We start from the raw sequence: 13,977 nt of genomic DNA, 5'->3' as shown, positions 1-13,977 counted from the left end.
ATTATCGTTGTTGTAACGTTTTGTGCATCCATCGACTGAAACATACATTATCGGAAATCTGTCTGTTTTCCACGTTGCTATTTTAAACAAACCATATTAACCAATAGATGCGTCGTCATTCGAGATGGACCGCAGTGCAAGTGCAGTCCGTAAGTGGAGAACCGTATGGTTCGATTTTTTACCGAGAACCGTTGCACCCCTAATACATATATATCCGAGTCCTGATCGGGAGGTAATGTCCGATTCCGATCGAGTCTGAAACCACATGATCGGGCCCGATTTCCGATCATGTGATCGGATCTGGACATCCCTAGTCGCCGGCACCGCTCCTGCTTTTCCGGTCATGAGTATGAGGTAACACAGCTCTGTTTATTATTAGATACACTGTGCAGTTGAGACACTTGTTTGAGACACAGTGCAGTAAGATATATCGATTTTCGTTCCCTGCTCCTCCCCTTCATGGAGGACGGCAGCAGGCTCCGGCCCACGGTGAATGGCAGCGACTCCTCCACTCCCTCTTGGATGGCGGCCACCCCACCTCGACCCAGGGGCACGGCACCGAGCTCTTCGTCCCACCTGTCACTATGCTCCAGCACCACTGCCTCGGGCAGCCTCTCGCGGTCTTCACACTCCCGCGCTGCCCGAACTCCGCAGCACCACGATCCCCCTCAGCAGCGAGGGCTCTCCGACAGCATGTCCCTCCTTCCTCCTGGGTTTCGGCACCAATGTAACACAGTTCGTAAGTATGGGAAGAAGGAGGCGGGAACCGGCGAATGTTCAACATAACTTTAATTCCAAAATAAACAAAGGACAAAACGAAAGTAATGCAGGCAGACCTTCGCGGACGTCTGCCGGCCACACAAACATAATAAAACATAAAATAAAGTCCAGGCGTGGTCCTCTCTCGTCCTTCACTGTCGTCGCTCCTCCTTTTATGCCTCCGGAGCTCCTCCGTGAGAGGAAACCACCCCTAAATCTCTTCGCAGGTGATGCTCATTATCACTTGCATCACCGGCCTCGCGCCGTTCCCTCATGGCTCGCGCCCACCCTGCATGTCACAATTATGTATTAAACTACAGCAAGGGTACAGAAACTGTGCGACGGGACGTACGTCTCTGTTCCCTCCTTCAGGGAACGAGGGTTACATACGTAACTGAGACGTTCCCTTTCATCAGTCACGTTCGACGTACGTCAGTAGTGACCGACGAATTGGGATCCCAAATAAAGCGCCAACAGCTCCTTGAGCGGCCCAGTGCAAGACATACTGCTAGCAACTCGAGGCAATTGATATGCCAATGCAGTTGAGGCCCCGTCCACAGACACGACACTGCATGCCCATTGTACGTGGCCCCCCACCCGGTGGCAGAGGCACCTGTGTGGACCACAGCATGCCTGGACACTTGTTCGAGGGGAACTCCAGCCTGCAGGAATGAAGAGTCTGACCACTTGGTGAGAGTGCGACGGCAGTTCAGTATCTTGCGGACACGGAACGTACCACGCTGCCACAACCATCTCGGGACCTGGCCGTGGAGCCAGTGTTGAAGCGGCCTCATATGAAGCAATCCGAGTGGCGTGACCGCGGCTGTGGATGCCATATGTCTCAGGAGCCTCTGAAAGTATTTTAGTGGGGCCACTGTCCTGCGCTTGAGCGAACTCAGGCAGTTCAACACCGACTGGACACACTCTTCGGAGAGGAGCGCCATCCGGGCGACCAAGTCCAGTTCCACAACGAGATAAGAGATCCTCTGCCCGGGGGTGAGTTTGCTCTTGTCCCAGTTGACCCGAAGACCCAACCGGCTGAGGTGAGCTAACACCATGTCCCTGTGTTCACACAACTGCTCTCACGAGCTGGCCAGGATGAACCAGTCGTCGAGGTAGTTGAGGATGCAAATGCCCTGTTCCTTGAGCAGAACAATGGCCGCCTCCACAACCTTTGTTAAGATGCGGGGCGACAGGGCCAGCCCGAAGGGCAGGACTTTGTACTGATATGCTCGACCCTCAAATGCAAACCGTAGAAGGGGTCTGTGGCGAGGCAGAATCGAGATATTAAAGTACGCATTCTTCAGGTCAATCGCTGCAAACCAATCCTGGGGAGGGATGCATTCGAAAATTAGCCTCTGCGTAAGTATCTTGAACGGCAGCCTGTGAAGGGACCGATCAGGACACGCAGATCCAGGATTGGCCGTAGCCCACCGCCCTCTAGGGTACAATGAAGTAGGGGCTGGGGCATCCTTCGCCAGGAGGACAGCAATCTCTGCCTGGAGAACAGGTGCATTGTCCAGTGACACCTGAGTGCAGTGGACACCCCTGAAAACCGAGGGACGCCGGGCGAACTGAATCGCATAGCCTAGTCTGATAGTACGAATGAGCCAGCGGGATGGGCTGGGGAGCGATGTAGAGTGCTGGGACCCGACTCGGATGGCATATCGGCCCGAAGTGGGGTCAGACTCTGCAAGTTGGCAGTGTGTATGGGAGACGGCACATGGGAGGCGGCCTTGACCAACACACTGGGACCTGTTGGCTGCCTTGCACACTGCCAGCCACACCCTCTTGGGACCTGAAGGATCAAAAAACAGTTTTACTTCGTGGGTACCGCTGGACTCCGGAGAGCCAGCGGCGGAACAGACCAATATTCTCCACTCATCCCTCCTCCAGGGAGGGAGCGATGCGGGCATCGTCACCCGAAAGAATCATTTACCTCAGCTCCAGGTCTCCATTTCTCCAGGACCGCGGGCTGAGCGGGCTGTGTTTTAGGCCAGCTTGTGAGATGAGCGCATCGAGAAAGCATACTTTGACGATGACACACCTCAGCAAGGCTAGCCAGCTGTGTTTCTGGACCACCATGGTGTACATTGTCTGGCCAGGGGCCTGCGCTATACTTGCATCATGCGTAGCTCAACCCCGACTCAGAACTACCCATATGCAAAGAGTGCTTTGGCCTACCACAGACTTGCCGGGGGCCAAGACCCATGCAGGGCAGAGGTGGTGTGCCCGTAGCACTGCCACCCCACCATAGAGGGTAGTGAGATGGAAAAAAACTTTTAATGCAGATTATGGCCCTTTTGGCGTTCCATAAGAACACCAAAAAGGCTTCCAAGCTGTTTTTCAAGTTTTTCCATGCACGTCCGGGCTAAAGACAGGGGGCGGGGCAAGGCGAGTATGTGTTGCACAACGCCCCCAGGGGCCCGGGAAAGCATGGTTGTAAAGTCTGAATCTGATTTAGCATGAGCACATCACAACCGTGGGATGCTCAGCCTCATCTTCATGTCCAGAGCCCAACAATCCTCTCTCCAATGTAGCAGTCGACATCTGATCCTCTGCTGGAGTGCTGACTAAGATGCTAAGTCCCCCATGAAAAGGACCAGCATTCCACCCAGAAGCTACCAGCCATGTGGGACAGTGAACGTGGCCATTTAATTGGACAACACACGGCGCGCTGGGTGCTGACGTGGCCATGTTGTTTCTAAACATGAACCACCCACGAACACAGTCACAGCATGTTTGCGATGCACTAGAGGAGTGGGGGACCCACGGAGAATGGCTCGGCGGGTATTGCCCCACTGTGAATAAGTGAGGGGACTCCACCTCATTTGAGGCACTCGTGTCTCGACCACACATCTAGAGAACCAGACAACGCGCTGGGTTGCCATGGCAACGTGCCGACGTGGGCATGCTCTCACAAGAGAATATGAACCACCCACAAACACAGTCTCAACATGCTAAGCAGACATGAGAGAAAGTGATTGTGGCCATCAGTGAGGATAGGAAACGACCGCCTCCAGAAACGCACAGACAGAATGACGTCTTGAAAAAGACGCAGTAGGCATTTCTCAATGTCAAGGAAGGATCCTTGGAAGCCAGAATTTTGAGGATGCTAGATCATCGACATCCGTCGAAGGACTGTTCCAATGTCAAGGATCCTCGGAATTTCAAACAAGGACTGAGTCCTTCCTTCGAAAAATATCCCATATACAGGAAAGGATGCATATGTGTAGCCTTCGCGCTCTCAAATCACCCACAATCCTATGCACGCAGCTTTGCGATCTTGTTCAAAAAAATAAAATAAAAATGTTGGATGTTAGCGGGCAATATGCTTTCAAATGCAAGTATATTTACGTTACCAAACATTTGTTATAACTGTAGTAAATATGTCAGATAAATAAAGTTTAATGTTTAAATGCCAGTACAAATTACTACTGTACTGATATTATAAATTATACAAATACAAATTACGTTATTGATGGTTAATTGAACCGGACCGTCATTTAACAATTGTTAGCTTGGTTTTATAAATAACTAATTAAGTTGTCCAAAGTAATTTAACGTTAATATTATACCATACCATTCACAGCGTTATTCATAGCTTTCTCGTCTTTTTTAACAGGGACCAAGGAACAAACAGAGGCGTTCATACATCTCCGTGCAGAAAACAAGCAGCTGTTTACCGAAACCGGACATTTTTACTGACGTAATGACGTGCACTTGCTAGTCTGTTCCATTTACGTGTTCTCCGAATGCTAAAGAGGAGCCTCGCCTAGCCTCTGAATGAAGTGACTTGGAAGGACCAGTCCTGCCAAGGAAGTATCCTTGACATTGAGAAACGCTTTGTGTCTGTCTGTGAAGCTCTTTTAGAAGCTCTTGTTCTTTGTGCCGAAGCACACAGGGAGCAGCCGCGATGTGACTGCAGGTACACTTTTCACTCCCTGAGTCACATACACAGAGGAACCGGCCCAAATCGCAAACCAAACGGGGCACATAATGCTGTGAAAACAGCAGTTGAGAGCTGTATAACAGCTCGGAAAGCTCACTCTGGGAAAAGCTTGCTGTACGGTGCCATAATGCCAGCACTGTCGAACGAAAGCTCTTCAAAGGCTTGAGAAGTCACTCTCAGTCTAATAGTAGGAACACACAGGTTGGCTCCGAAGTGAAAGACAGAGTGCGATTGCATCTGCTTCCTATTTATATACACCTGTTGGAGGCAGTGCATATTACGAAAATATCACATGCCAATTCCATTGGCTTGTTTTATTTCACTCGAAGATGATAGGGCTCTCTGGCGATATCCCAATTCGTCAGTCACTACTGAAAGGGACCGACTGAAAGGGAACCTAAAGTGCATTTCCTCATTCACTTCATGTTCTATGCACAAGTTCAATGAATGACATGACACACAAGTGAGAAGCTTTGTTTTGTTTACATTATTATCAAATGATTGATGATGCTTAAAAGAGAAAACATTATATCACTGAAAATGAACTGGACTGAGCATATTTCAGAGTTATGGAAATTGTAACTATGAACACTTCAGCATAATTTAATAGCATAATTAATAGCATTCCTTCATTCATGCTTTAGTTGTTTACATTTAAGGGTTCATTTATATAAAAACTATATTTTGTTGAGATACAATACAGTAACAGTTGTACAGAATACAATTTATCAATGTGATTTTTACATAATACCAACTTGTTTGTTAGGAGCATGTCTGTCATATGCCATCACTGCTAATGTAGAATATACACATTTAACTGAACTGTATATAACAAAAGATTGAAAAGCACACATGTAAGAAGGAATTACATATGAATCCAGTATTAAATCATGTAGGAATTTAGGATAAAATCCAGTGGCTCCATATATTCAATTTAAACACAGATTACACAGAAAAATGTACATTGAACATTGAACGGCACAAATGAATTCAACGAAAAGCTTGCGAAATCAGACTTGAGGTGATATCTCCACAACGCTTTATTGTATTCTTACCAAACTTGGTACATGTCATACCAAGCATGACCTGAGGCAACATGCAGCGTTTCGGCACAGTGCCACCTACTGGTGCAGAGATACAAAAATTGATATTTTTGCTTAAAATTTCTGATGGTTTTGTCCAAAAATCATAACTTTGGTCTTGTAGGATTCGGGGCGCCATTTTGAATTTTGTGATTAAATGCTGTATTTTACAACACATTTGCGTATCGTTACGAAACTCGGGTCATCAGCACAATGACCTGAAGGAGCCTGAGATGTTTCAGACCAGCGCCACCTAGTGGAGACTTTTTTTTTCATATGCTTGTAGCTTTTGATCTGGTTGGCTTATTTTCATGGGACTCACATCCTTAGACTCGAGTCCAGCGATACCAGACATGCTAGGTTTTTGCGGTTTGTGCGGCGTGGTGATTTATGTGTTTTGTGTATTTAAGTGCTATACAGTATTATGATATAAAATATTCTATTATATAAATGCATTGGTGTACCATTATGAAACTCAATATGTGTTCTCAAATGGTCTTGATACACCACCACCTTGTGGTCAAATGTTGTAATAACATTTATTAAAAATGCTAATAGCTTTATGTAAATGTGGCCTATTGTAATGAGAATTGTCTTATTAGATTCCGTGGGTCATGCTGAGAACATTGATGCCAATTTTACAATAGTCAGCCAAACTTCCTGTCTGCCATTTTAATTTTCTTTAAAACCTACTTTTTCAAACTGCTCTTAGACCATTCATCCAATTTTCACCAAAATTGAATCGTATCGTCTTCAGACCATGTCGAATAAAACTTATGGATTTCGTGTTGATAGAAGAAACTGTATTCATATACCACAGCAAAGAATTAGAGGTTTGATGCCAAAATAACTCTTGAAGCTGTATCTCTGCAATGCTTTGACATATTGACACCAAACTTTGCTATTTTCAGTGTCACCTCACTCTGACCATGCTGCATGAAATTTGGTCACAGCGCCACCTATTGGTGGAAAGTGATAAACCAGTAAATCTTAATTACTGACTGTAACTATTTGTGATTTTTCAGGTCTTTTGCCTAAAATGATCTTAATGGGTCTTTAATTGCTCACTGTTGCAGTTGATCTGATGCTCACGGCCGTGTTGGCTGGCTTGTTGTGCCGCTTTTGTGCTTGGCCCCGTAAATGCTGCATATCAGTAGGATTTCAGTAGAATAAACATTTATATTTTAGTTTTTCTAAGAAAATGTTTGTTGGTTTATTTATCCATGTCTTTTTAGATAACTGGTTTCAATCTCAGACAAAATAATTTGCCAGGTCTATGGAAACCCTACTTAGAGGTTGTTCCACATTATTAAGCAAGTCACAGTTCTCATGCAATATGGGGAGGAAGAAAAATGTTTCTGAAGATGAAAAGCATGAAATGGTGCAATGTTGTGCAAAAGGCATGAAAACAACTAATATTTTGTGAAAACTGAATGGAGATTATTAAATTATCATAAGATTTGTAGATAAAGGCTTATTAATGAAAGTTCCTGTCAAAAAATGAATTGTATTAAAAGGGCAGCTATAAAAAAAGCCAGTGTTGAGCAGCAAACAGGTACTTGAAGCTGCTGGTGTCTCTGGAGTCTTGAGAACCTCTCCATGCCGGCTGGCAGTTGTGTGTAAAGATGCATTTTAGACACCACTAACCAAACCTCACAAAGAGAAACATTAACAGTGGGTGTAGAAATACATTTTCAAACAGTTTTATTGCTGTGGTGTTTTTTTGCAGCACGGGATAGTGCATAGTGCATTGTATTTCAGAAGGCACTATCCTCCTTTTTATATCATAGCTGATTTGGCTGTCCCAAACCCAAAAAAGTCCCTTTAGGACAAGTCATTTCACTACACTTGTTTCAGTATGTGTAGTAGTAGACAAAAATGTGGCACTCATTCATACAGACTTCAGATTTCAATAGCAGTCATTTTTAGCTTTAATATTCTCAGACACTAGTCCGTATCAATATCTGATTCATTGTACAGCCCGACTTTTGATTTATTCATTCAAAAATTACAAAATTCTGTGACGTTCCGCTTTATATAAGTTCTATTTGTGACTGGATTCTGTGATTTCATCCGTGTTTTTTGCATCACAGAAATCATGTGGCTCTGCATGGTATGCGCAGTATTGAAGAGATTTAGTTTTGTGAGTTATTTATTGTTGTGTAATAAAGTTGTTTCAATAAGTGTAAGAAGGGTATGCAGTTAATAGAAGTCCGCTCTCTATCCATTGCGCTTCATGGCCATTGAGTAGATACAGCAGCTGTTTCAGCTATGGTACGTTTATAAAAGCTACTTAAATGCCCTAAATGAACTAAAGCCTAATCCTGCCTTAGTCTAAGTCCTGTCTCTAAAACCAGGCCATTATGTTGGAGTTTTATAAGGTTATATGTTAAGTTAATTTTATTGCTGTGTTGTGACTCTACAGCAAGAAATTCAGCAGTGAAAAACTAAATGATTAAAAAAAAAATTTGAGCTTCTTTATAACATTTTTTTTAACACAAAACACTTTTAAACCTCTCCAAGTTTGACACACAGACATCAAGAATGAGCCTGTGGATCTCAACAACGATGACATGCTTTATGCTGCAATCAATGCATTCTAGATGCATCATACAAAACGCATCCATGGCTCCAAGAATGCATTGCGGCATGAAGTATGTCACCGTTGAGATTCATACGCTGATTCTTTATGTCTGTGTGTGAGTAAAATTCGCAGGAGTTCAAAATGTGTAAATTGTGTTTTAAAACTCATTCTGATTTTCTTATTTATCTGTGCTAGATCTCTTGCTGTAGAATCACCACACAACAATAAAATTCATAAATAAAGAAATAAAGTCAATCTTGTTAGTAATAAGTGAAGCTGGTAATGCTGTTTGTGGAGATGTTTAATCAGGTCTCGAGAGATTTAATGTCTTCCTTTATCTTCAGTTGATTACATCTAAGGTTGTGGATGGAAGCTGTAGTTTCTGTTCACAGTGTTACATTTAACACCCTGTAGTGTGCACACCGAGCAGTTTTCATTTCATCTGGGCTAATCCATGTAGGGCCTACACAAAACTGTCTGGGCCCCAGCCCTGGTGACACTCATTTAGACCCACATACGTGTACTGGCTGGGAATATATCACATACACTTCACATTTCATTAGAAATTTGCTCACAAAAAATGCATTTTGTGACAAATCATTTATAAAAACCAACTGTTTAAGCATTCAGAAAAGTACAGAATTAATTATGCTTTACATTTTTTTTTGCTGCACATGAAACTTTTACTCTTGATTCAACACATGAAGTAAAAACTCTTTTGCGCACTGCCCTAATATTTAACCCATAGATTAGCGGGTTAAAAACAGGTGGGACTATAACTAATTCTAATGCCAAAAAATGACGCAGACTCTCTGGAATGTCATTTGAACCATATCTGCTATACATTATATCAAATAACACAGCAAAAGTGAAATTTATCAGTAATAAAATGTGTGGTAGACATGTTTGCCAGAATTTCCTTCTGTTTTCTAAAGATGCTTTGCATGCAGCGATCAGTTTAATATAGGATACTATGATGAAAACTACAAAGCTTACAAATATGACAGCGACAATATATCCATAGACATTATTTACAAAAGATGATGCACAAGAAAGTTTTACAATTGACCAGTTGTCACAATATAATTTATCTACATGATAAGTGCAAAATGGCTTCATATTTGATAACAGGGTGCCAGTGAACACAGAAAAAGTGGGAACAAACCATGAAAACAGAATTAATTTCACACAGGTGTTTTTAGTTAATTTGGAATGATAGTCTAAAGGTTTGCATATGGCTACATATCTATCATAAGACATCACTGTTAATATTGTAAATTCACACAGTAAAGAGCTGTAAATAACAAAGATCTGCAGAGCACACATGTGAGAGGAGATCACATATGAATCCAATATTAAATCTGACAGAAATTTAGGGTAAAATCCTGAGGCTCCATAAACCCCATTTATACACAGATGACTTAAGAATATGTACATCGGTTCATGAAGTGCTTTCTCCATAATAATGACCATAAAAAGACGAATATTCATTGACAATATAAGCACATATAAGGCAAGAAAGCAAACAAAATATACATGTCTATATGATTTGGAGTCTTTGGGCACCATAAGAGTCAGTATCACATAAGACGAGTTATCCATCATATGCACGATCCCTTAAATCACATGAAGCAAAATGACAATTCAATACAAATTGTACACAAAACAATATTAACAAAGGTTCAGATAAACCGTTTACATCTCATTATAGGCTTCAAAATCCACAGTTGACTGAAGGAATGACAGTGAGTCTCTCACAAATAAACAGACTGTTGTGAGGATTTGATGGTTTTTATTAGCATTTTATCATTAGGGATTTCTGTAAGAGATGTACTGAAATCTCTTGGGTTTAATTGTTCACTCATGGGGGGAAAATGAGAAAACACCTTTATTTTGTCATAAGTGAAAGCACAAATAAGCCTTTTTTCCACTTTTTTATGAATTTAAAAAACTTAAAAAACAGTTGTTGTGTATAACATTATGTACATGACACATTTACAGTACTAAATAGAATTGATTTCACCAACATGTTCCTGGATCAACATTCAAATCAACCAATCAGATTTGAGGAACAAGTTTAAAGTTTATGTCAAATTTAGTCAACCAGGGTTAGGTGCTTCTACATCAGTGTTATTCACCCATCATTTCCCTCTGATTTTAGGGACTAAGTTATGGGTTATGGTTATGTTTATGGGAAGGGAATTGGATATGGTTAACATTACATTTTCAAACTGGAATGTGGTTCCAGGATCAACACTATACCAGGATCGCTTCTAACTTGGCAAAATCTGGAAGTGCTGCACAGTGCACATGACTGGGTGGCCGAGAAGTGCAAAAAAATCTATGTGGATATTTGTCTTCTGAGACATATTTTCATTCTCAGTTATTATTTTTTGGATATTATGATTATAAAATATAAATATAGCCTATAGATTTGTGCAACATTATGACTCACAGTAATACAAATTCTTAAAAAGACAAAATAATTTGGATGTCTAAGGCCCTGTAAAGATCACATCATACAGTAACACCTTAGATTAATATAAATAAAGGCACTTAAATGCATATCAATTTCTTTTTATATATATAAAAAGCTCTCATGCTGTATTAAAGTTCTCATTGCCAAAAGTTTGATAACTTTCTAAAATTAACAAAAAAAAAACTGATAGGAGAAAAAAAAGTGCAATTACCTTGCCTAAAGGTAGTAGTGATAAATATAAGTGAATCACAATATCATCTTTAGGATATGATGGATGATAACCTAAAGTGCATTTCCTCATTCATTTCAGGTTTTATGCACAAACTCAATGAATGACATGACACACAAGTGACAAGCTTTGTTTTGTTTACATTATTATCAACTGATCGATGATGCTTAACAGAGAAAACATCATATCACTGAAAATGAACTGGACCGAGCATATTTCAGAGTAATGGAAATTGTAACTATGAACACTTCAGCATATGTTTTCAGTGAAATGACGTAAGCATTCCTTCATTCATGCTTTAGCTGTTTACATTTAAGGGTTAATTTATATAAAGATTATATTTTGTGGAGATAATACAATACAGTAAACACAGAACAGAACTTTATCTTGATTTTTTCAAGAAATGTATGCATGATTTCAAGACTCTGTTGCGAACTTCTTTAAGATTTAAGCCATAGATTACAGGATTAAAAAGAGGTGGCACAATAATTATTTCTAAAGCCAAAAAATTACGCAGGTCATCTGGGAAATTGGTTGAGCCATATCTGTTGTACATTGTGTCAAAAAGTATTGCAACACTTAAATTTACTAATGAAAGTATATGAGGCACACATGTCTGCCAAAATTTTTTTCTGCACTCTAATGATGCTTTACATGCAATGGCAAGCTTTATATAGGATACAATAATTACAGCAAAAATGCAAAAATAAAATGAAATGCTTATTAGTCCATAAACATTATTGGTGACAGTTGATTCACACGAGAGCTTTACCATTGACCAGTTGTCACAGTACAATTTATCAATGTGATTTTTACATAATACCAACTTGTTTGTTAGTAGCAGGGCAATGAGTGTTGAAATGAATGACACAGTCCAACAAAAGAAAAGTAACATGAAACAAGAAAATGTGTTCATCTTAGAGTGATAATCTAAAGGTCGACATATAGCCACATGTCTGTCATATGCCATCACTGCTAATGTAGAATATTCACATTTAACTGAACTGTATATAATAAAAGATTGAAAAGCACACATGTAAGAAGGAATTACATATGAATCCAGTATTAAATCATGTAGGAATTTAGGATAAAATCCAGTGGCTCCAAATATTCCATTTAAACACAGATTACACAGAAAAATGTACATTGGTTCATGAAGGGCTCTCTCCAAGACAATGACCACACAAAGGCAAATGTTCAAAAACAATATTAGACAATAAAGAAAGAACAAGCATGTGAAATATATATGTCTATATGATTTAGAGCCCTTTGGTTCCATCAGGGTGTAGGTTGCAAAATCGGTTATATTATCCATTATCTCTGTATGTAACCACAAAATATAAATTTCTCCCTATAAAAAATTAATTGACATTTAATTATTTATAATCACCAATATGTTGAAATTAAAAATCTCAGGTAACTTTCATTAAGACTAAAAATATAACAAAAAACTGCCAATAGTCAACTATTTCCATTCCAGAGTCATCATCTTGCATGTTCACAACCATGAAGAGGCTCTGAAGATAACTGACATGCTTATAAATGCCATTTTTCCCCACAGCAAATTCTCTGAGAGACTCTTGCATATACACCTTGGGGATTAGTTTATAAACTGTTTGTCATAAAGATGTGATTTTCAATATAAATTAGTTTTTTTTTTTTTTCATTTCTTACTGTACACAGTATGAAATGTAGAAGAGAACAGTCTAAAAATGTACACTATGACAAAAGTAATAAACATTCAACAAAATGATAAAAATGCATGTCTCTCATTCAGTCCATTTGTATTTAATTGAAAAAGAAACAGTGTATCTTTTCATTTAGTGATTTAATTATTATTGTTATTATTATTATTATGATTAGTTAATTAATTACAGTTTTTAATATAATTTAATTCCATTATATAGTTTTGTGTTTGGGTATCTACAATTTTTAAAAACACAGTCAGGCTTCTTAAAGGGAAAGCACACAAAAAAGTAATAATTTACTCACCCTCATGCCTGTCAAGAACTCTGTCAGTTCAGAGTCATTTCCCACAATCCTCCCGGACAATCACCTGCACTCACTCACTCAATCAATCAGTATCACTCACACCCAGCTGCAGCTCATTACACTGACTATAAAAGACTCATACCGGTTCCGGTTCCTGTTCCGGTTCCTGTTCCTGATCCCTGTCTGGTTCTCCTGTTCTATGATTGATAGCTGCCTGCCTTTTGACCACTGCCTGTACTTTGACTATGATCCTGCATGTCTCTCATGTTCCTGTTCGCCCCGTTTGACCATGCCTGTACAACTGCGCTCATCTTTTAATAAAGCTTGCAGTTGGATCCCTGCCTGAGTCTCGCCTTCGTTACAGAAGACCTCGCCAGACCCGGATCCAGCAGCTTTTTCGAGCGTGTCCAGTCTCAACATGGACCCAGCGATGTGATTGGTAAGCCTCCGCTAAGGTACCCGTACCCTCGAGGTGCACATTCAGAACTTTTTGGATATAGCCAACTTATCTGATCTGCCGGACTGTGCCCTCATTGACTTTTTTTGTTATTGGTTAAATGAACCACTGAAGGGCTATTTAATCACCAATGGTCCCCGAGGATCATTCGTTGAACTTCTGGACTTTGCCCTGTTAACTGGTGGTTCACGTTTTACTGTGGGTGTCGCGGAGGATTCCAACACCACGGTGAATCCCGTAATGGCTGCCACGCCCGAGAACGCGCACAAAATGGCGGCCGCAACAACAAGTCACATCTTCCCAGATTTTCCAGAGTCAGGTCACGTCACCACAAATCTCCAAGAGCAATGTCATGTCTCCGCTGATCGCCCAGAGCCACGTCCTGTCTCTGCTGATCGCCCAGAACCACGTCCTGTCTCCGCTGATCGCCCAGATCCACGTCA

General features: G+C 40.9%; 2 protein-coding genes across 2 annotated transcripts; both read right to left on the bottom strand.

The window, feature by feature from the left end:
• Nucleotides 1–8,568: 8,568 nt before the first annotated feature.
• LOC137012265 (olfactory receptor 52D1-like) lies at nucleotides 8,569–9,979 on the bottom strand. The gene is made up of 2 exons (XM_067375396.1): nucleotides 9,065–9,979; nucleotides 8,569–8,580 (listed from the first exon to the last, which is right to left on the bottom strand). Exons 1-2 carry the CDS (start codon nucleotides 9,977–9,979, stop codon nucleotides 8,569–8,571), a joined length of 927 nt encoding a protein of 308 aa, XP_067231497.1.
• A 1,488-nt stretch (nucleotides 9,980–11,467) lies between these two features.
• On the bottom strand, nucleotides 11,468–12,400 carry LOC137012264 (olfactory receptor 4S1-like). The gene has a single exon (XM_067375395.1). The coding sequence runs from the start codon at nucleotides 12,398–12,400 to the stop codon at nucleotides 11,468–11,470; it is 933 nt and encodes a 310-aa protein (XP_067231496.1).
• Between the last annotated feature and the right edge of the window lie 1,577 nt (nucleotides 12,401–13,977).

Source organism: Chanodichthys erythropterus, chromosome 22 (assembly GCF_024489055.1).
Source record: "Chanodichthys erythropterus isolate Z2021 chromosome 22, ASM2448905v1, whole genome shotgun sequence".
Taxonomy (NCBI): Eukaryota; Metazoa; Chordata; class Actinopteri; order Cypriniformes; family Xenocyprididae; genus Chanodichthys; species Chanodichthys erythropterus.
The sequence above is the reverse complement of the archived record's forward strand: the minus strand, read 5'-3'. Positions and strand labels throughout refer to the sequence as shown.

Excerpts from the sequence above, each read along its gene's own strand:
- LOC137012264 (XM_067375395.1), bottom strand. The coding sequence starts at position 12,400 with ATGGATAATATAACCGATTTTGCAACCTACACCCTGATGGAACCAAAG.
- LOC137012265 (XM_067375396.1), bottom strand. The coding sequence starts at position 9,979 with ATGGATAACTCGTCTTATGTGATACTGACTCTTATGGTGCCCAAAGAC.